This window comes from Enhydra lutris, unplaced genomic scaffold (assembly GCF_002288905.1).
Source record: "Enhydra lutris kenyoni isolate GAN:26980312 unplaced genomic scaffold, ASM228890v2 scaffoldscaffold12, whole genome shotgun sequence".
Lineage (NCBI taxonomy): Eukaryota > Metazoa > Chordata > Mammalia > Carnivora > Mustelidae > Enhydra > Enhydra lutris.
This window is the reverse complement of record NW_019154096.1, coordinates 73,816,583-73,839,657: the sequence shown is the minus strand read 5'-3', so window position 1 is coordinate 73,839,657 and position 23,075 is coordinate 73,816,583. Positions and strand designations below refer to the sequence as shown.

At 55.5% G+C, this 23,075-nt stretch overlaps 1 protein-coding gene across 1 annotated transcript in view; it reads left to right on the top strand.

Annotated features, from left to right (window-relative positions):
- LOC111144656 (family with sequence similarity 53 member B) overlaps window positions 1–23,075 on the top strand; it is a 101,751-nt gene that overhangs the window by 39,503 nt on the left and 39,173 nt on the right. Inside the window, exons 3-4 of the mRNA XM_022499051.1 lie at window positions 1,564–1,618; window positions 14,334–15,112. Of these exons, the coding sequence (XP_022354759.1) occupies window positions 1,564–1,618; window positions 14,334–15,112 (834 nt within the window). The remainder of the gene's footprint in view (window positions 1–1,563; window positions 1,619–14,333; window positions 15,113–23,075) is intronic.

Here is a 23,075-nt window from a genome sequence, read left to right as displayed (position 1 = left end):
CGCGTATTTGAAGCTGAGGAGGGCACCAGAGCAGGCCCGCCCCGGCGCCGTGTTGCTTGTAGACGTTTTCTGGTCCTTGAGAGGAAGCCAGGGCTGACCCCTCGCACCCCAGCACCCCGGCCTGGGCCCTCTCCTCTCTGGTCCCACACTCCCTGTAGTGTAATGGTTTGTGGGACTGTGTCCTCCATGAACTGTGAGCTTCCTGAGGGCCCAGGCAGGCCTCCTTCACCTCTGTGTCCCAGGCTGGGCAGGATGGACCCTTAGCAACGAGGCTGGTGAGCACATGGCTGACCGAGAGCAAAGGTCTCTGAATCGGGGATCTGGGGGCAGGCACTTGCCACCCTTTTATCTGGGAGGGCCAGGCGTTCCTAGTCACCTCTGCCCTCCTCTTTCCAGGCCCCAAAGCTCCAGGGCCTGGGTTCCGACCCACTTCTCAGGATGCCTGCGTGTCTCTGGTATTTGGGGCTCCTCTCAGAAATCGGAGTTCTCTTGGACAGGCTGACTCCTCTGGGACAGAGAGCTTCTTCCCCCATCATGGGCTCAAGCCGTGGTGTAGCCTGCATGTGAATAATTCCCAGTACTTAGGAGTGGGCGAAGGAAGGAAGGAGGGAATGAGTCGTAGGAACACTCGAGGCAGACCTTTCTTCCTAGAGCCCCAGTGGGCACCTTCTCCGCCTCACTAGAGGTCAGAACAGGTCGCCTGACCCATGCCTCAACTAGCGCAGGGGAGACCGGAATGTTCTCTGTGCTCAGGTTACCGTGTAGCCATGGAGCAGTGCCTGGTCTTGGGGCCTAGGGCCTCACTGGCCTGTCCCTCTCCCAGTGGCCGTAGCATTTTGTGAGGCTAGGTGTGGGCCTTGAGGGGAGGCATGGGATGCTTATGGTGGGAAGGGGAGCCGTTGTAATATGGTGCCAAGGAGTTCAAAACCCTAGCTCTCTGCTGCGACCAGACATAACCTCTGAGTTTCTGTTTCAGTTCAGGGAGTGTGCCTGGGGGGCCTCCTCGTAGCGGCGAAGGAGCTTTGCACGGTGCAGGGCCCCCCGCTTGCGCTCTAACTGGTGCTTCTGTGGAGAGGATAAATTGCTGTTCTCCTGGTGTCTCCAGGGAGGGAGGGAGCTGGGGTGGCGAACGGGCCTCTGCTTCTCCCTGGGGGCTCCTCCTGTCACCAAGAGGCCCCCTCTTCTCCCAGCCTGCGCTGTGGGGCGGCCTCTCTACAGCCCAGCTCGGTGACTGTGTACATCACACCTCCTCCCGCGCCCTCCTCCCCAACACTCACATGGAAAAATCCCCAAGTGTCAGAAGTCGTGGGGCTTTCTTGTGTGTGTTTTGAAGCCATTAACTTGATGGACTCCATAACTCACTGGAGACTTTGGACGGGGAGCCCAGGTCTAATTATGGGCAGTGTTGCCTCCTAGAATGCTTTCTTCTCCTTTCCCTAATCTGACGTTGGCAGAAGGCAGTTACCCCTTTAATTGTGACTTTAGTGAGGGATCAGTGCAGGGTCATGTACAAACGTGCTTCTTATGACTTGAAGAGTGAATAGCTTTTCTGGTTGTTTTCAGCACACGCCAAAGAAGATGAGTCAAGGACCGACACTTTTCTCTTGTGGAATTATGGGTGAGTAACCAAGGTGGCTGTGGAGAGTCCTTCTCTGGTCCTTCCACCAGGGCCTGAGTCCCCCAGGTGAGATGCTGGAAGCCCTTTCTGGACACAGGCACACACAGCAGCCGTGGGGTCTCTTCTCTGGGCTTGAGCAGTCTCGGGCCTGGCCGTGCCGGAGTGGCACCCGGGCTGTGGGGCTCAGGGAGCCGGTGGGCCCTGGGGTGTGGCTTACAGATGTCATCTCCAACCATAACGTTGAGAGTTTCTGTCTGGTTATTAAGGTAATCATGTTCACTTTGATACATTGGGACGACGTACCATAGTGTAAAGTATAAAATAAAAATCTCTTCTAGCCCCAGTACCCGGTGAGAATGCCTGTTAATATTTTGGTGTATTTTTAATGTTCTTTGAATTTCTTACACGACCAAGTCCACAGTGAATGAGCGATTGTATAAAATTATATACAAAAAACTTTTTTTCTTCTGGTTTCACTTAATGGTCCTTACTACCATTTTCCCAAGCACAGTAGCGTTGGCCCCTCCGTTTGGTTTAATGAGTGTGTAGTAACACACTGTGTATCAACGGGTGCTGACCGATTTCACTGTCTTTTGTTTGTTGGGTGGAATGGCTGTATTCTGTTTGCCATTGTGATGAACAGTGACTACGCGTCTAAGTCTTTGTCTTTTGTCGGCCTTCTGGGTTATTCCTTAGGAGTTCCCAGGAGTGGCTTAGAGAGGCCGGGGGCAGGGACATTTTGAAGGCTCTTGCTTCATATTGTTGACATGCTTCCTGGAAAGGTTGTCTCAGTCTCCAGTGCCCATGCAGGTGTGAATTACTCTTTTTCTCCTAAGGGGGCGGCTGAGATGACTGTATTGATTATGTTGATTTTTCTGAGCTCCAGATGATCGGGCACCACCTCTCCTTCCACTGTCTCCCCATGGCTCCTGCCCACCGTGGGGACACCCTGCTGCATGAGTTTCTGGAGTGTTTGCACCGACCGAGGCAGCAGCCAAGCTCCCGTGGTGGGTGACCGCTGCAGGTCTTCCGATCCCAGGCCTGTCTTCATAGGACTGTCAGGTCTTCCTGCCTCTTTTCTCAGCCTTTGACTCTGTGCGCAGTGTTTTCTTTGTCTTCTTGAGACTCTGTCCAGTAGACGGGGTGGTGAGGGTGGAGGGGTGCTGGGTGTGTCGTAGTGAGCACCAGGCTCCTTCCTCACGACTCGGTCTCTGGGACGCCGCAGCAACTCTGCTGTGGGGCCACTGGGGCCGCCCCATTCGCATAGGGGGACACCAAGACCTCGTGAGGCAACTCCCCACCAAGCTGCCTTGGCAGAGTTGGGCCCAGGTTGGGGGAGAACAAAGATGGTTTGCTTCTTAGTCCCAAGCCACAGCTTGGTGGGAGAGCCCCAGGTGGTCCTCTTGATTCTGTCCCCTAGAGGACGTGGAAATAGGGAGATCACCTGGCCTTGGTTCCCCCACAGTGACACAATTCTGAAGCCTGTCCCCTCATGGGGCTTGATTGAGCACCTCTGGTGGTTAACGGCTTTCAGCAAACCCTCAGCGACTTAGCCACGTGGCTCAGAAGCTTGCCTCATTGCCTTCTTCACGGGCTGGGCTCGGTTTCGTGGTGGTGAGACTGCCTGCCTTTGTCCCGCCAGGAAGCAGAGGGAGGCCCCTGGGCATGCTCAGCTCCTGAGGCCAACCTGGACTTCAGCTCCATACCCTGGTGGTGGAGGCGCCAGGCTTCGTTTCAAGGCCGTCCCTGCCTGATGTACGCTGGCCCCAGGGCACAGCCAGGGAGCAGGGGAGCGGCCCAGTGGGGGTCTGCCGAGCCCTGTCGTCTGCCTCCTTGGCTGTTCTCTTCTGTTGGCCAGCCCCTCCTTGATTTGGGGAGACCCTGGCCCATCTGACGTATGCTTTTCATTCCCCAGGGTTCATTTCAGCGGGTTGTTCCCATAGGTGTTTATTGAGGTTCTACTATGTTGTCGGGCACTTGGCCCAGAGAGAAAGTCAGCCGCTGTGCTCAAGAGGGTTTCTGTCTAGTGGAGCCAAGAGAGTGAGAAACAGAATTCCCTGTGGATTGGGGTCCTCAGAGCTGAGGGCAGATCAGCCTTCCTGAACCCCAGTCTCCTCCTCTTGCAGAACGTAGTTCCTGGTAGGATTTAAAGAGACAGCAGCACACAGAAGGCACCAGCTCAGTCCCTCCCACCCGCATCCCCTTCCTGGGCACCTTCCCAGGCCTTTGTGCTGGTGGAAGCTCTGGGGACCGCTCTGGCCATTTTACCCTGCGCATCACATCGAGGTGTGGCCCCACCCGCACTGGGAATGGGAGGGCGTCTGAGGCAGTGAGGTCTCACCTTCCGCATGCCTGCTTTTTAACAGCCCTGGGTGGGTCTAGCTGGACTTTTCAAGAGGCTTTTGAGCCTTTCCAGGACTGGGCGATACTCAGCCAAGACAAAATGTCCCATTACTATAATCACCAACCCCCGTCTGTCTCCCGGAGATAAAGAACTCATGTTCTGGCCCCGATTGGTGGAATTCTCCCGTGATTGCTGGGGACAGGTTGGCCCCGTGACTCAGGGCATTTCCCTCCCAAGTGCCCATTGCAAGGGTCCTAGCTGGAAGCCAGGGCAAGTTTGAGTTCCCTGAGCATTCTGAAGAAAATCCAGGCAAGCGCATTGGAGTGGGGAGTGTAGCGGCCTCTTTGCTTCCTCTTAAAAAGCCACCCTTTCCAGGAGCCCGGCCTCCCCTACGCCCACTTAGATAAAGTGCCTTACTCATGTCATCAATGGCTCACCACAATGTGTTCTCTTTAAGTACTTTTTGTTATCGTGAGCTGAATGGGCTCCTCCCCACCGTTGTCTCCACCCCCCCCCCCGCCCCCCCCCACACCCTCAGCGGTGTGTTCGGGAACTTGATAGAAAGAAGCAGTTTTATGCCTTCCCAGAGTGGGGGAGAGAACAAAGCCAGGACGAGGGGTGAATGGCAGAAGCAGGGCACAGTGGGGCCCAGCCACGGCCTGGCCACCGCCCGGCCTGCTCCGCACCAGGGCCCAGCACTCCTTATTAGGTTGTGAGCCCAGCCCGGTCCCTGAAGGGCTCTTTGAAGCAGAGACAGTGTTTGCCTCTTGGTTTCCTTTCTCCCCTCCCATAGCATCCCGAGAACGCTTTCTGTGTGGAGCGGTGATTTCCTCTGCAAGCGGCTTCTCTGGGGAAGGGCCACGTACATGGCTGGTTCCTGTGTTACTTAACACGGGAAGCCTCGGTCAGGTGGCAGCTTCAGGGCCGTGGCCCGCCCCCAGTCAGCTGGCCTGGCAGGCGGGCCGGCGCTTGCTGCTGGCCATGATCTCTAGCGGGCAGGGAAAGGGGCTTGGCGGCACCTGACAGAAGCGCTCTGTGCTGGGAGAGGCAGGGGCTCCCCGCTCCCAGGTCAACAGTCACTCGCCCTGCGTGACCATTCTTTGCGCTGACCCAGTGGCACACGTGTGTCAGTTTAATCTTTTTTGGTGAAGCTGGGCAAGTGGGGTGAGAGCACGCTCCGCTCACCACCCTTGGCTAATTGCACCCATTAAATGAGTTCTGTATCGCAGGGACAATGGACACTACACATTCCATTTTCCTCACGGCTCAGGCGAGGAGAGACCTGGAAATCAAATAATATGTGAGGAGGTAAATGCGATACCAATTATTGCAGAAGGGCCACTAGGAAAAGTCGTGTAAATACAAGTCAATGAACAGAGAACAAAACAATTCATATGCTAAAAAAAATTGCATGGAAACCCATAATTACTTTAGGAGTTATGGTAATAAATTATTTATTAATGTAAATTATTTCACAGGCAGAGAACATAGAGAAACTTGAGCAGAAGGATCATGCATTATGTATAAAAGGGAGTTGTAAAAATATTATAGCCGTCCTACTTGTGCCGCTCTGGTTCAGGTTTGTCAGCATTTTAATTATAAGCCCGTACTTTCTGTGTTTAATTACTTGGCTGTTAAATTCTGCTCTGTACATGAAAGGGTTTTTCCCGGGGGCACTCTCTGTATTAATTTCTACAGGGTAAACCAGTTGGCCATGTTGGGCCATGCAGGATGGAAAGATTTCACTTTGAGATTTCATAGCTTTTGGTCTTTTAACTCTGTCACTTGTTGAAAGTGGACTGTGACGGCCCCTCGTATGAGAAGGCTGGCATTCGGAGGTGGGACATTTTTGATTTCTTAGAACGGGCATGTGACCGAGGCTGAAGGGACAGTCACAGCAGCCGCTGAGCCGCCCAGGCCAGTTTCTGGTCTCCGCTGCTGCTTCCATCTCTCAGGGCTAGCCATTGGGAATATGACCATTGGATCAGAGCCTCCTGTAAGGAACAGGTTAGTAACTGTAATTGGCAAAAGGGAGCTTTGTTTTCATTTTTAAAAGTACATCCCTATAGAGGCATGCAGAGGAATGATTTTAATTTACTTTTTATTTTTTATTTATTTTTATGTATCGTGGGCATATGTGTGATTTTTCAGTCCCTAAGGTAGTTTAAGGTTTGTCTATAGAGAGTGCTCTAAATGGCCTCTCGCACTGTGCCTTGGTTTCTTACAGTGTTTCTGGAGTCAAATACAGGCTGGAAGTAGGTGCAAAGTGTAGTTGGCACAGGACGGCTGTTTACAGTGTCAGGTGAAAAGGGAGCCTCCCGGGCTGCCTTCTCAGCCAGGCTGGCCTGCCTTGGGGTGCGGAGGGGTCCCAGTGGTGCCAGAGGATGGGGAATGACAACTACTGGATTGACTTTGGGCACCACCCACCCGATGCATTGCCAGGTGGAGAGATGGTCCGGCGAGGGGTGGCCCGGCCCCACTGCAGGAGCGTGGCCTTGGGACCGCACGCTGTGCTGTTTATGGGCGCTGTGTCCCTGGGTGAGGTGTGACGCTCTTCTGAAGCTCGGGCTCCCCGCCATGTGACGGGGCGCGCCGCAATGCCCCACTGCTGAGTAGCGCGCGTGCGATGTATGCTGCTGCCGCCTCAGCAAGCAGCCCGGTGGGGCGCCGGTTCATCACCAGTTAAGACGAGTTTCCCAGCAGCTTTCTGACCCGTTCTCCCGGCTGCCGGCTCTCCTCAGCTCTGCGGCGTGCTCATCTCGGAGATGAATCACAGGCGCGTACCCATTTCCGATGCTCCGCATGTACCCGCAGCCAGGATGGGGGTGCCGAAGAGGGTGCGCAAAAGTGACCTTTCGGGCCCCTCACAGCTCTTGTCATTGGGAGTACTGGCTCCCTCCACATTTCTGGATGCCCCCGGGGTCAGGGTGGGCACCCTGCCTCATACAGATGGGGAGACTGAGGCCCAGGTTCCTAATGGTGAGTCTGGTGTGTTTTTTACCCCTCCATTCTGTGTGTTGGGAGATCCTACTAAGCCTCTTTGTAAGAGCAGCAGCTGCCAGAAGCTCTGGCAGCTGCCACGGGCTACCCCTACCCAGCTGGTGACGGCAGGGTCCTGGTTACCACTCGGAAGGTTAGCAGCCTCTCAGCCTCCAAGGCAGGCTCCTTGCTTCCCTGGGTGGGGCTGGTGGCGTGTCCTCTCCAGCCATCCTCATGCCCTGTCCTTGCACCTTAGCCGAGGAGCTTGCTGTCCTGTGTCACTGTCCCTGAAGCAAGGACGCAGCTGACATTTTATGGTTCATCGCTATCGAGAGGGCACCACCGGAGGCGAGGCCTGCTCAGGCAAAGCCCGAGAACCTTTTCTTCCTGACGTAGCTTTGAACTCTCTGTTCTGATGACACAGGGAAAGAGGCCCTCCAGGGGGCCAGGGGCTCTGAAGTTCATTTAAAAACCAGTGACCCCCTGTGGGATAGCGCAGGTCATTGTCCTTCATGGTTTTCCTGCGTTCTTTTTTGTAAGATTGGCTTCGTAAAGCCGCCTTCAGAAAGCTATCTTTCCATTTCCCACTGAAAAGGCTAGGGAGCTTCTACCCTAACATAGCAAGCATAGAGTCTTTGCAGTCCTGAGGCCAAGTTAGCACCAGCTAACCCACAGGGCGGGGGAGAGAGAGAGTCATCGTCAGCCCAAGTAGATAGGTGTGAAGTCCAAGAATGAGTCAGCCCGTCTTGATTGGGCTGGAGGCTTGAGACCCAGGCTGAGAGGCTGCAGGAGTCTAACTTCTCAGGTCTTTGCTTCAGGTGCTTGGCCTTTTCTAGAAACCACATTCTGCTGTGGTTCTGTCACCATAAGGTGGCCTGTAACACACAGCACACGGATGTCCAGGGCTGTAAGTCTCCTGGCTTTTGAACCAAAGAAGGCTGTGGTCCCCTAAGAATCTGGGCCCCTGGGAATTTCCCTTCAAGTTTAAGGGTAGAAATGGAAACAAGAACATTTGAAGTCACAACATTTGTGCTTCTCTGAGGGTTTTCTTTCTTTGAGCTTTAGATCTGTGTACTCAGCAGCCTTCTGAACCTCCCCAGTCTGAGGGTGGCAGGATGGGTGCCTTGTGAGCAAGGCTGGGGACCAGGGGTTTTATTCCCACGCGTGTGAGCATCGGCTTCTCCCGTGCCTCCCAGGCTGGTGCGAGTCTTCCCAGAGACTTCAGGCTCAGACATGAAGCCTCACGTTGCGGATCCTGGGAGGTCACCTAGTCAGGCCGTCTGTGAGAGACCTGGATGGTTGGTATGCTTTTGTATGAGTCTGCGTGGTTTCTCTTCCTGTCTCGAGGTAGAGCCTTGTGCGTGTTTTACACACACACACACACACACACACACACACACACACCCCTGTAAAGAATCTCAGTCTTGTGAAGATAGGCTCACCGGGGAATGGAGCAACAGGAGAGGAATGGGGACTGCCCAGAGGGGGTGTGGCTGGGGCCGGTGCTCCCAGGCTGTAGGCCATCGTGCTGGGGTGTCGGCGTGTCCTAGGAGGAAGGAGGGAGGCCTCAAACTCTTCCTCTGCCTTCCCAGGCCTCTTCCTGTGGCTCTCCACCCAGAAGGTGCTGGGCAGAGCTTGGGCCCCTACCCCCTCCTGTGAGAAAGGGCCCTCCAAGGACTTGAAGGGTTAAAGGTTTCCTTCTCTGTCATTTTGCTTCTTGTTACCGGCTGGAAACAAAACAGACACCAAAGCACCAACTTCTGATGGTGGTCTGAATCCAAATTTGTAGAAACTGGAAGGGTCACGCCTTCAGGGGCATCCTGGGTGTGGCTGGATGGTTCGAGTGAGGCCCTCCCCGCCCCCACCCAGAGGCGTGAGAACCCAGGCCCCTGGGCAGCCTGTAGGAGCGGTTCTCCATACCTTTGCGTTCAAAGAGCCCGAGGAGCTTAAACACAGTCTCCTCCCCCCCACCCCCCCAGAGATTCTGTTTACCGAATCAGGGACTGGGCCTGGGAATCACATTTTAACACCCCAAGGGTCGCTCCTGCCAACCCAAGGGTCGCAAAACCATACTGAGGAAAACTGGTGCAGAGCGTATAGGTTCCTGCCCCAGCCAGACCCCCAGAGCTTGGCACCCAGGGGCAGAGGAGCTGAGCCTCGGCTATAGATGCGTCGTCCAACACTGTCCTCCTTGTGATGGTGCTGCCGCTGGCAGAGCCCGCTGTGCCCTCGCAGGCCCTGTCCCAGGCAACTGTTTGATTCTTAGAATAGTTCTGCAAGGTCGTTCCTATCTGTTACCCTCATTTTATAGACGAGGGAAATGAGGCTCTGAGAGATTCAGTGACTTGCAGAGCTGAGGTGCAAACACATGTCCACATCCTCCCACCATCCCAGGTGACCCCTGCTCCGTGGACTCCCCAGGTCTGTGGCCATTGTCACTTCTGACAGAGTTATTGCTGTCTGTGCAGAGTGGTATTGAATGGAGGGGCGGGGGTGTCCTGTATCCTCTCCTCGGAGCCCTGCCGAGGCCCTTTGTCCGGAGTGACGTCAGGGCCAGAAGTTCGGGGCTGTTTGCCATGAAAAAGTAGCTTCTATTCCTGTTTCTTTTGTCTGGTGACCTGACCCAGCAAATTGCTTTCTGTTCCCTGAGCGAAGGGGGAAAACACAAGGGCTAAACATAGCCTTGATTGTTTTTACTTTTCTGATATTGTACTTCTTCAAGCGATAAAGATAGTAACAATTAAAATATTATCTGCCCCTCAGACAGACCAAGTGGCCACCTGGCTGGTGTTGACACACAGTAGCAGCACTCGGTATTGGACAGGGCTTTGTGTTTCCAGAGTATCTTAGACCTCACACTGCCAGCCAGACTCCCAGCCGCTTCGCACGCAACTGTCCATGGCCTCGGGAAAGAGGGAAGTTGAAGGCAGAGCCCCTTCGGTGGACCTCGCTGGCCGAGGAGGGGTTACTGGGGCCAAGGATAAGGGGCAAGTGGCGCTCATGGCGTCAGATAACTGCCCATGGCGGGCTCTGCAGCTTTTATCTGCACATTATCTGTTCCTTCCTCTACCCACCACTGGCTAAAGTCTGCTCTGTGCCAGGCTCCACGCTGGGCATTTGTGGGCTGCGCTGGGTCTATGCTCAAGGGCTTATAGCTCCGTGGAAGCAGACGTGTAAACAGATGATTAGGGTTCAGTTAACATCTGAGCTGTAAGATTGAAAGTCAGTCCAAGAGCCGTGGGCGCCCAGTGGCTAATGTGGGAAAGGCACATGAGCAGAGAAGGTGATGTTGGAGTTGGCTCTTAAATGATGAGGAAGAGATTCTTTCTGGAAGGATAAAGGCAGGAGAACAGTGCAGGCCTATACACAGGTGTCAGGGCTTGAAAGAGCTGGTGTTTGGGGGCAAGCTACAGATTCACTGCAGACACATGGCTCTCGCGTTTAACCAGTGGGCCTGGTGGAGAACGGAGTCTTCGTCATCCCCAAGGCACAGGAATCTTACTGCTAAGGTCATAGAAGGTCACCCTTACAACAGAGCAGAGTGCTTCCCACAGGCAGGCAGGAGCCCGTTAGAGTAGCCATCCAACCGCAGGCCCCACGGGGATTTTGACAGTCGACCTAAACAGCCGGAGCTCCCCCTCCTGCGTGTAGATGTTGGCTGTGTGCGTTCCCACAGCTGTTTCGTGAATATTCGTTTTATAAGAAATATTCTTCAGGGCTGTGTACACAGACCAGAAGGGGTGTCCTTCCCGGGCTCTTCCAGGGATCGTCCAGGATGGTTTTGATTCTGCCTGCTTCTTGTCTGACTTCTGATGTCACAGGAAGTTCGTTGTGCCTGGAGTAGGGTGAACGGGGCAGGCGGCGAGTAGATGGGTCTGGACGGCAGGTCAAAACTTTTCTGTTCTTTCTTGGAGGCCACGGGCGGCTGTATGGGGACAGACATGACAAGTGTGGGCCTCGGGAAGTTCTCTGGAGGCAGTGAGTGGGTGAGCCTGGAATGGGGAGGCCTGAGGGGCCCCGTCAAGAAGCACCAGGATCATGGGGTGGCCGCTGGGGAGGAAGGGCGCTGCCAGGTGAGAGGGACTGAACCTTCATGCTTCACCGGCTCCGAGGTCCCCTTTCTTTTCGTGACTTCCCTGGAAATGGGGACAGTTCCGGGGCAGGGAAGTTACAATGGAATGAAAAGTGGCGTCCTTCGGGGGTGGGATCAGTTCTTTTTAGTTTCAGGGTTCCGCAGGGCCTGGAGACTGCCTGTAGTGTCCCTCGGGTTCCTGAGGCAGGGCCACTGTGGCTCCAGGTGGGGACCCTCACTGCTCTGTGGCTGGGCCTGCTGGGTCCTTCCTTAGTCACATTCCTGGCCCATCTGGTGCCTTAATGCCTTGTCCCAAAAGAGAAGTTGGTGGCCAGCATTATTCTAAGGGAACTCCCTGAAAGACCGAAGGAGCAAAACCCAGTGGAGGTTGGGATCATAGGCCCTGACCCTGGCATAGCACCAGGCGGCTTCGTGGCCATGTCCCCCACACATGTGGAAATATATTTGTCCTGAAAGAGAATGTAGAAACTATAGCAAAACAAATAGGAAAAAAAAAAATCAGCTGGCTCTCTCCCATTCAGTTATGAACATTTTGGTTTATTTTCAAAAGACTTTATTTGACAGACACACAGCGAGAGAGGGAACACAAGCATGGGAGTGAGAGAGGGAGAAGCAGGCTTCCCGCTCAGCAGGGAGCCCGATGCGGGGCTTGAAGCCAGGACCCTGGGATCATGACCCGAACGAAGGCAGAGGCTTTAACCCACTGAGCCACCCAGGCGCCCGGTTTATTTTCTTGTAATCATCACATATAACATACATATTTTACAAAATAGGGATCATGCTATTTATCCAGTTTTTCTATCCTGTTTCTTTAGGCTTCGAATTACGTAATTAACATTTCTCCATATCATTAACATTCTTTGGAACTGTACTGTCTTCATGCTCCTTATTATTCCCTGATCATTTATGTCACCAGCCCGACTGGAGGGCGTTTTAGTTGTGTTTATAATGTTGCTGTCACTCGTATCACTTTTTCTTTTTAAGATTTATTTATTTGAGAGCAAGTAGGCGTGAGAGAGCATGGGCGGGGGGAGGGGCAGAGGGAGAGGGAGAAGCAGGCTCCCCACTGAGCAGGGAGCCCGACTCGGGGCTTGATCCCAGGACCCTGAGATCATGACCTGAGCCGAAGGCAGACACGCTTCACCGACTGAGCCACCCAGGCACCCACTTGTGTCACTTTGAAGAGCATCGTTACACACAAATCTGCCCTTTTTTCTAAGGATGACTTTTCTTCTTGTAAATCAGCTAACAGTGACTCAGTTGATGTTAGCTTGTATTTCTTTTAATTTTACTTTATTATGAGTTTACTGATCTTTCAGTTGCTGACGAATGTCAAATTGAAAGTGTTTTAGAAGAATCACGGCTGCTCTAGGGGCAGTGAGTAGTGAAGACATATTTTGAACAGCATAAACGCTACTTGCGAAAACGCAGCTTATGGAAATACTTTATCAGATTTTGTTAAAGGGACATGCATGGAGACCTGCTGTCTACCAGGGCCCAAGAAGATTCCTGGAGGAGGTGAATTGTACATTTGGTGACTGTCCTGTTTTCTTCCCAACCGGTTTAAGGAAGAGCCTCTCCGGCATCTCCAGCTTCTGAGGCAGTCTCCTGGGAACAGCCTCTGGGCCGTTCCTCCTGTGTCCCCTGTCCAGAGTCCCAATCCCTTAGGCGTGTCTCAGGACTGTGGCAGGGTGGTCTACGTGAAGGAGCAGGCACATTTAGCCCCGATTTGGCTCATCTTTGGCTTGCAAGGCTCCTTTTGAGCCTCACTGGCCATTCCCTTTGAACCTGTCCAGTAGCTACGGACACTGAGCACAGGCTCAGTCCCTCGCTGTGTCTCTCAGTGTCTTTTAAGAAGTGGCCCCCGATTGAGGAGACGGACTTGTGGTCCTTGCTGACTGGTGCACTCACGTGGGTTTCACTGTGGTTTGTCTGAGGGACAGCCCGTTCTGCATGACTCAGAAGGTCACTGAGGACAGCCCCGATGTTGGGCTCCCCTTCGCTGTGGTGTAGTGAAGAGAGCAGGGCGCTGGGGTGGGCCAGCCTGGGTTAGCCTCCAGACGATTTTTAGCTGTGTGGCCCCAGGCTACTTTCTCACCCTCCGTATGGGGCACCCGGTGGCTTCCAGCCGCCATCCAAGATATCTGCTCTGTGACCACTGAAAGTGCTATAAGAATCCATGTGCATCAGACACCTGCCCGAATGTCATTTCATGTTTTGCTTCTGTCCTGACGACTGATGGCCTCTAGACGTAGTTTCTGTGTATTCTCATGTGTACTGTTCATAAATGTGTGCAGATTTTAAAAAAACAGGAACATGCTGATATGTGGATCCCTGGTAGCACACGCTGTTTCTTAGCTTTGTTTTTGTATTATAACCTCGAGTACAAGAACTCGGTTAGGTGTATCTGTGCCCTCCTAAGGTCCTCAGCACAGTGCCTGATCCTTTAGCAGAAAAACACCAAATAGTTCCTGAATATTTCACTAAAATAAAGGTTCAGGTGCAAAATCAGCATTTCCTAGTGGGGTTAGCTTATTTATTCATATGTTCAAGTGGAGACCTGACGATGTAAGTTTAAATCATCCCCTTGTGTCTGTGCAGCCGAAGACACGCTTCTGCAGATTTTGACCACTTTAAACATCCTCGGTCTCGGTGAGGAATCAGGTGAGCACAAGGAAGGTGCTCCATGATTGGCTGTCATTGCTGATGATGTTGATATTATGGCCATTTTGATAGAGGGAGGCACAAATCAATACAGTTTCCGGTTTCTGTTGTCAGCGAGTGTTTTAGAGATAGAATTCCGAAGAGCTAACCTGGCGGCACTGCCCGCCCCATTTGACCATGACCCTTCCAAGTACCAAAAGACACCTCCTGGGTCGTGGTCTTCTGCCAGGGCGTCAAGCCCCAGCTTGAGCGGGGACGGAACTGCTACAGGCCGGGGAGGGTTGGGGCAGGTCGGCTTCCCACCTAGAAGAGGGGAAAGTGTTTGGGTGATAGCTGTGGTTTTGGACTTTCCCGGGAGGCAGTGTGGACTGTTGGAAAGAAAGCTGCGCCAGGAGGCCTGGGCGGGGGGTGTGTGCATCCCCGGCCTCGCTCTGCACCTCACTCCACACCGTGGGAATCACACCCCTGCTCTGGGCCTCCGTTTCTCATCCATAAAGCGAGGTTGGACTGGAGGGGCTTTGAAGGGCCTTCCCGGCTCCAAAGTCCTGTCTAAAATGGGCTCTTGGTTGTGGAGATGGAGGGCTGGCCTGGAGGCCTTCTCAAGTCCTGTTTTCTCTCTGTCGTTTCTGAACCAGAAAATGACAGATGGCGAGAGCTGGACAGGAAATGCCCTCTTCAGATCGGGCACCCGAGCGCCGGCATCTGGGAGTGCCTGCCTGAGAAGTGTCAGGATGGCCCCCTGTGGCACCGGGAGGCCGCGACTGCCTGTGCCGTGACCAACCTGATCAAAGACCTCAGCCTCAGCGACCACAACGGGAACCCCTCAGCACCCCCCAGCAAGCGCCAGTGCCGGTCACTGTCCTTTTCCGATGAAATGTCCAGCTGCCGGACATCGTGGAGGCCCCTGGGCTCCAAGGTCTGGACTCCCGTAGAAAAGCGACGCTGTTACAGTGGGGGCAGCGTCCCGCGCTACTCTAACGGCCTCAGCACCATGCAGAGGAGCTCCAGTTTCAGCCTCCCCTCCCGGGCCAACGCGCTGTCCTCGCCCTACGACCAGGCGGGATTCCACCACCGATTCGGAGGTCAGCCTTGCCAGGCGGCACCGGGCTCGGCTGCCTGTGGACAGGCGGGTGACCTCTGGAGCCCCGACCCGAGCCCCGGGGGCGGGGGCCGGCTCGACATGCAGCGGTCCCTGTCCTGCTCCCACGAGCAGTTTTCCTTTGCGGAGTACTGTCCACCCTCAGCCAGCAGCACACCTGCCTCCACGCCAGAGCTGGCCAGACGCTCCAGCGGGCTGTCCCGGAGCCGCTCGCAGCCGTGTGTCCTGAACGACAAGAAGGTCGGAGTCAAGCGGCGGCGCCCGGAGGAGGTGCAGGAGCAGAGGCCTTCCCTCGACCTGGCTAAAATGGCACAGGTAAGAGCCCCAGCCCCACGGGAGGCATTGCACAAGCATCTCGGTGCTCACGGGGGCCGCTGCTGGTCCTGGCCTGTCCCGGGCAGAGGCGGAGCACCACTTTCAGAAGTGCCCAGAAGCGGTTAGGAGTCCTTGTTTTTTAAGTTCTCTTCAAAGAAAGATGAAATTGAATTTTTTTAAGTGTCTCTTTCTCTCCGTTTAAAATCAGAGACACAATGCTAGCGGTATTGGAGCAGACAGATGGTGAGAGGTGGGGTGTTGGGGAGGCATAGACCATTGTCATCAAACCCCAGTGGTCCCCTTCCAGCACTTCGCTGGAGCCTCTGTCCCCGGAACCCAGCCCTGCGGCACAGGCCAGTATTCACTGACACTTGGATGATGCTGGCCCTGAGGTCAGGACCATGGGTCATGGTTTCAGAGGGTTGGAGATGGGGGGAAAGCACTTATTCCTTTGATTAAACTGTCAGCATCACGAGACCAGAAAGTATGACTGCCATCCTCTGTGCCACCTTTGTAATCATCCCCACTCTTGGCTAGGCGAGGCCTCAGGCCACATGCCCTGGCCCTTGCACTCTGTCCTCTGTGTCTTGGAGTCCTGCCTTGTGCTAACACAGAGCTCAGAGACCGGTTCGAATGAGATGAACTTGGAGTGAATGCACTATCTATGGGACAGTCTCCGAGCCTGGGTGCCAGCTGTGTTTGGTTCTTATGGAGGAGGCCTGGGCAAGACCGTGAGGTTCAGGGACTAGGGTTGGCCCTTGTGACCCAAAGTGGGGACAGGTGGGTGGGGTGGGCAGGGTGCAGTCTCTCTCTTCTGTGTCCTCACAGGGGACCCTCCGGTGCTTCATGGTACGGTTTAACTGTCGACTTTGCATCTTGTCATGGAAGCACTGGTCACCGCGGTGTGTTAAGGGATGGAACCTGGCTGGCCTTGCTCATGCAGCATGTGGCCCCCTCCAGGCAGGCAGACTCACGTACCCCTCCTCTCTGTGGGCAGGACGGCCTCCCTTCAGTGCCCGGAGCTGCTTTTGCCTTAGAACAGAAATGCTGCTTCTGTAGATGGCATTTCCTTCATTTCTCTAGCCGCCCCCCCCCCAGCCTAGAGGTCCCCACCCCTGCCAACAAAAGAAGAGGGGCAGGTATCTTGAGCCTTGAGCATGCACCTGGCCCCAGAGTCCAGACTGTCTGGCCCTTTGCTCTGGAGCCCGGCCCTGGCCTGGGGCAGCTAGAGGACAAGCTCATGACGTGCTCTGCCCTCCCCTGTGCCGCTGAGGCTCCACCCTCGCCCCCGCACTGTCCAGGTTCCATCACTCCTCCACAGGTGTCCCTTTCTTTTTCCTGAGTAGCGGACATTCTTTGCTTTACTAGCTAGGCAACATCAAACCCACGTTCATTTACTTGGACACATGGCTAGAATTTTCCTTCCCTGGAGAAATTTAAATAGGTAAAAAGGCTGGAAAGGTGACAGATTTAGGTGACTTTCGGAGGGAAACCCAGAGCCCTGAGTCCTGGGTGCGATAAATTGCTTCAGTTAAATTTTTAATGTTGAGCTTATTTTATTAGCTAATAAGCTAGATAGGTAATAAAAGCAGCTTACACATGTTATTCTGTTTTACCGCCCACAAATTGGAGTAACAGCACGGGCATCACTGGAGACGTTTCCCATCCTCACTTGGGTAGAAGCTGTTTGAAAATATATTGCTTGGTGGGGCTGTGCCCAGATGTGTATTGGCTCCAGGCAGGCCTCCAAGATCCTGGGGAGGCCGCCCTGATTCCGCCTGGTTTTCTCTAGCCAAGGCCTGGGTAGGGCAGAGTCCGGGGAAAGTGAAGACGGGGCCCCTGGGAAGGGCGTATGCCAGAAGGGGGAGGCCGGAACCCTGGGGATGGACCCTGAACCAAACCACCCCAACCAGGCCTCCGGAGCCCCAGGCAGCCCTCTCTCCACGGGGCCCGGCCTGCTTTGGCTCCCCTGCTGGATAATTTATGGCCTCACGAGGTAGACCTTGCTTTTACAGGAGCTTTGAAAGCCAGGCCTGAGGCAGCCCCTGTACCTTTGCAGAGAGCCCTAGATCCATCCTGGAATGTGAAAGACCCTGTGCCTGGGAACCCCATGAGCTGAGCCTTTCACTGGCGTTACAGACACCTGCCCATGGCCGGGTGACAGCTGATATGGGACTGCTGCCCCCAGATACCAGCCTCTGTGGGCTGCGGCTTTCTGAGTGTTTGTCACTGCTGGGGAGGTAGCAGGGTCTGCTCATCTCTGGGAAGACAGGCTTGCACCAGGGGTCAGCGCAGCTCTGTTTCTCCAAGCTGGATCTTGGACTCTTTTTCATAGGTCTTGTGATCTTAGTTTAGAAATACTCACTTATGGCGGGGTGGGGGGGTGGCGGGCAAGGGATGCTAATTGAGCATCTTTGTGAAGGAGCCCCTTTGTGTAGATCTGGGACCAGATGTGTAAGATGGGTGCACAGTGCCTTTTCGGTTGGAGTGACTGGGAATTCTGACAAACCCCAGCTTCCCGCAGGCACTGACTGGGGCTGGGCACACCTGCCGGCCTGTGATGAGCACACAGGAGCTCTCCTCCAGCTGTTAGGGTGCCCAGAGCAAGGCGGGTACCCAGAGCCCCTCCAGCCTCGTCCATTATGGCCCCTCCTGAGATCCTTCTGGAACACGGTGTTCACTTTTGGGTCTGCATTTGGAGGCTGCAGAGGGGGCATCAGCACATCAGAAGGCCTCTAGAGGAGTGGCAGGAGGCTGGCAGCCCAGGGCACACAGCCTCCCATTTCTGCACAGCAGATCATACCGCTGCTGCCTCTGCCGCCGCTCCTGCCCCCTAGGACTGTCGGGGTCGGGGAGAGTAAGGGAAGTAGTGTGCATGCGTGCGCAAGTGTGTGAGATGTGTCGGCGTGTACGCGTGCATCCATATCTATGGAGACGTCTGTGCATGTCTCCTTGTTGGTCTCTGCATGCGCGGGCACACGACCCGGCGCCCTGGCTGGCGTGTGTCGACGGTTACTGTCAGCATTGCTGCTGCGTGTCTTGGGAGGGAAGGCATGGGCTCATTGTGGGCGACTCCAGAGGTGGAACTGGGAGAGAGGGTGACGGTCCCAGGAGGCACGCTCCGTGCATGAGAAGGGCTCCCTTTTTTCTGTATCTGCCCCTGTCTTCCCTTCTGTTTTTACCCCTCCCTTTTCTGTCCTTGCTGTTTACTTCTTCTTCTTTGTTCCTCTTCTTGCCTCATCCTTTCCTTTTGAAAATGGGAAGGAGCCTGCCCTGCGGCTCAGCCCGGCCCGTGGTGAGCTCCATGCTCAGAGCCAAGGGGCTGAAGTGGTGACAGAGTTGGAATTGCTACCACCAGAGGAGGGGGCTGTGTGTGGGCGTTTTGTGTCACGCCTGTCGCCCACGGGGCTAGGTAGACATGATCCTGGGAGCCCACCAGAGGCCCCACCCCTTCCCGGCCTCATTCCTGGGCGCAGCTGGCCCACTGGCTGACAGCAGTGTCCCTCTCAGGCAGTGAGGCCAGGGTGCGGAGCGTCCGGAGCTAGAAATCACTTTCACACTGTCTGCCTTTGCTCACGTCTTCTTAAAACCTCAGTGCCCAGCTCGTGGGCAGGGATGCCGAACGAGGCTGCAGGTGCCCCAGCCATCTGGCTTCTGAAGGAGGGAGGATGGTTGCAGAGAGGAAGGTGCCCACTGGGAGAAATGCCGCCAGGACCCGGCCCAGGAAGGCCCAGCCCGCCCTGTTTGTTGTCCTCGCCGCCACTCGGCTCTCAGAGCAGCTGCTTGAAGGCGGCCCAGAGGGGCAGTCAGGCCTGCCCCTGCCCAGGTCACATTTGGCTGACCTCCCCCTCGGCTTTCCCCACGTGACCCCTCCTGCCTGGTGTTTTATGTGAAGCTGAAGCCTCTGTTTGCAGAATGACAATGTGTGCCATTGAGAGCGGGGCCCGGCCTGAGCTCAGGAGTTGTTTACTGGCGGGACTTTGCTGACGTGATTAGTTACTGCTTCTCTGAGACCAGGCTTGACTACCAAGCGCTGGTTGACTCCCAGCGAGGCCTGAGCTGTGCATGGCCCTTTAGACACAGATCACATGTATGTGAGCAAAGATCTCAGGAAAAAAGCGATAGTTAAAAAGATGACCCACGGAATGCCGTGCCCCTGGGCGTCCCAGTCTTGCTGTATTTTTAATTCTGAGCTAGTCGGCTTGCAGGAGCAGCCGGCTGTATTTCTCAACAGTGCTTCAAACAGAAACGAGGCGTTTGTGAGGAGGTTCGGGATGCTGCAACAGAGGTTTGATTGATGGCAGCTGCCCACGCGCTGAGTCCTCCAGCCTCCTGGAGGAGAAGCCCCAGAACAGGAGCAACTGTTGTGTTAGCAGATGTGTGAGGGGCCCAAGAAAGCTGGCCGGGGGCGGCGCGGCGTAGGGGAGCAGCCTGAGACTAGAAGCTCTGCCGAGAGTTGATCCAGGACTCGTCTCCGGGACAGCCGGGTTGGCTGGGGCTGTGGGGGCTCTGCGGGGTAAGGCACTGGTGCCAGAAGCCATCAGAGGGGTATCACAGACACTCATCGGCAGGGCGTCCCTGGGTCAGCCTTCCACTCTCCGTCTAGCTTGCCAGTGGGGGCTGCCTTCCACCAGGGAGGGGCCCTCCTCAGCCACCATGTGGGGTGGCCCTTCACACCCCTGGCTGCGTGACCTCCCTCCTCAGGCGGCCCCAGCAGCCCCAGCCAGCTGTGCTTTTCCTTGGCAAAGTCCCTGGGCTCAGGCCTGGTGTGTCCGAGCCTTCGTAGCCTCCTCCTGTCTGCACTGGCCCCGGCTGGCCGCTGGGCTGGTTTTCGTTTTCTGCTGCCTTGCACGCAGAGACCATTCCTGCTGCCCTGGAGGACGCACTGACGGCGGAAGAGGCCCTCAGCAATGGGCCGCCCCGTACAGCACAGAGTACAGATGGTCACAGAAAGCCCGGGATTGCTAACTGGAATGAAATAGATGCTTAATAAAAGTAAAGGCAAAACCAACTGTGGGCACATGGGAGTAGCTGCTTCTGGTGAGGAAACAATCTGAATGGGCTTGAACCAAGGGAGAGCGTCTTTAAGCCTTGGATCGTTAGGGGGCGCCTGGGTGGCTCAGTCGGTTAGGCGTCTGACCCTGGGTTTTGGCTCAAGTCATGATCTCAGGGTCACGGGATTGGCCCCATGTCGGGCTCTGCACGGAGTAGAGTCTGCTTGTGCCTCACCCTCTGCTCCTCACCCCCCTCCCCGGCTCATGCACATGCACTCTCTCTCTCCCTTAAATGAATGAATGAATGAGTAAATAAATAAATTAAATCTTAAAAAAACAAAACCCAAAAACTTAGACCATCAAGTGGTTGGTGGTTGGTCGGGAGTGGCAGCTCTGGGCGCTGGTCCAGCACGTGCTCTTGACAGACAGTGCTGGTCAGTCGCAGCAGTCTTTCTGGTGGAACTGGGAGGTCGTAGACTCCTCCCCTCTGCCATCATGGGAGCCACTGCTGATCGATCTCCCTCTGTCAGTCTCTTCACTTGAGGGTGAGGCCTCTGGAGTCCCAGGAGAGTCAGCGACTTGCCCAAAGCCACGTGGCTCTTCAGGACAACAGGAGCGCTAACCCTGGGCCTCCTGACTCTAGGTTCAGGGCTTCTCCTGCTGCTGTGATCCGTCCTCCGCGAGGACAGCCCATTTGGCCTTTGCAGGTGGGCGACCCTGGCGATCCTTACAGGACCTGGTGGGTGTGGAAGTGAAGGCCTCAGTTCTGGAATCAGAAAGGGGCTCAGTTTCCCCCTCTGCCACTTTTGAGCTGTGTGCCTTAGGCAGGTCACCCTCTGTAGGCCTCCACTTCCGTGTCTGTAAAATGGGAATGGCAGTTCCTGTTTCTCATGGGCGAGGGGAGGAGTCCGGCAGGGTGGATCCTGCCAGTGGCTCGCACACCGATGAACATCGAAGCTGCCCTCTATCGCCTGTTTCCCTTTGCTCCGGTTCTGGGCATCAGCGGGGCTCGCCACTCCCGGGAGAGGTGGTGTCAGCATGAGGCTGGGGTCCTGCTGGCCGTGGGGGAGCGGAGAGGGCTGAGCGGGAGACTAGTTTCAGTTCTGTCCAGGGTTTCTTTTCTGTCAGAAGTAGGCCTGTCCGTGACGGTGCAGCACCCCTGACGGGGGTTCTCATGATTCAGGGAAACCCCTGTGCAGATGCTTGGATCACTCCCTGCCGTCCCGTTGCAGCCGCCAGGTTGCATAAGCAATCCGCTTAAGGTCACTCAGATTGGGGCCGAGTGTTGACACAATAGATTTGATCTCCCGGGAAAAGGAAAATAGAAGGAGTTCAGCTGGGGACATGCCAGCGAGGCAGCTTTTAGTGCCACTTGGTGATTTTCCATGCTTTAATTGTGGGCCTTTCTGAGCCGAAGGGTGTCTTAGAAGATGTGAGGCAACACAACTCTGGGGTGCCCTGGGCTTTCCGGAGGGCCTCTGCTTCGGAAGCCCGTCGTTTGGGTGGGAGCCCCTCGTGCTCCCCAGGTGTGCTTGGAGCATCTGCAGCTGCTGGGCACCGCTCTGGTCCCGGGCACAGAGGCCTGTGAGCTGGTGGCCCTGTCCTGTGGAGGCCAGCGCACCTGAGGACATTTTCTAGTCCCACTCCATGGAGGCCAGAGTGGGAAGGGTCTGTGGGCTAGGTGGCTCCTACCTCTTTGCTTCAACTCCAGGGGCCTGGAGGGGAGGGTTTTGAGGAAACCTGTGTTGCCCCCCAGCCTGTGTTGCCCCCCAGCCCGCTGAAGAAGAAGCAGACTATGGGCAGAGACATGGGGAAACAGAGGGCTGGTGGAGAACAGGGCCTTGGCTCTGCCCGTGGGGTGGGCTCGAGCCTCACCCTGGGCGACTTCTTGACCCCTTGCCGCGTGTTTGCCCAGCGTCGAGGTGGGGTAGCACCATGTCCGCCTGCCGTGTTGTTGTCGGCCCTGACTGAGCTCATCAGCGTGACACACTTGTGTGTGCCCAGGGTCGGCCCTCAGAGTTCTGGAATCAGAAAGGGGCTCAGTTTCCCCCTCTGCCATCAGGCTACTGGTGGTGACACTTTAGGAGTAAGGGAGAAAAATTTGTTAAAAAGAAGGACCTGTTATTCATCCCTGTGACCTCCTCCCTGTGGCGATTCTTTGTCTCTGCCACTCAGAGGTCCTGGCTGTGTCTCTGCTCCCCAGGAGAGGGCGTGGAGCCCAGAGACTTCTGCGTCTTGTCCGAGTTGTTGAGTTGCCTCATTGGGGTTTGGACCCAGGGCTCCGGGCCTCCCCGGTGGGGGTTTTGCCAGGCTGCCACGGGGTAGACACTTCCGCAGTACCAGGGAGACGAAGCGGGGCCTGTCTTTGGGAGCGCAGCTGTGTCTGGAACTCGAAGACCCAGGTTGGGACCCAGTTCTGCACCCTGCTGTGCTGTGAGCCCATCGTCCTGCTTCTTCGAGCCCCGGGTTTTTGACCGTGTGTGCGTGTGCACAGGCATGGCTGAGAGGGCCTGCTGCTTCCTGGGCCTGACTCCAGGGCCTGAATCTGTGGGTCTGAGCCAGGGCCCCCAGTGCCATGGTGTTCTGGGAGCTCCCTGACGGAGCAGGCTTTGGGAGCAGCAGGGCCCAGCCTGGTGACTCTGCAGAGGCCCGGGATGGACTTACCTTGTGTGGAGACAGCACCAGGAGTCAAGGCCCCTCCGTCAGGAGGCACTGGGTCAGCCGGGATTTGGAAAGGCATAAGCTGGAGAGGGGATGCAGGAGCCCAGTTTTCTAACTTCCCGGCCCTTGGGTGGCCCTGCTGAGTCATTGTGCTGGCGGAGCAGCGGCATCCCTAGACGGTGAACCTTCCCGAGCTCCAGAGAGAGCTTGGGGTCGACTTACGCTGCCTTAGAACTATCTGGAAAGACACTAACATGCAGTGTTGGACATGTGTGAGGCCGGTCCCTGCGCCTGGGTTCTTAAAGGCG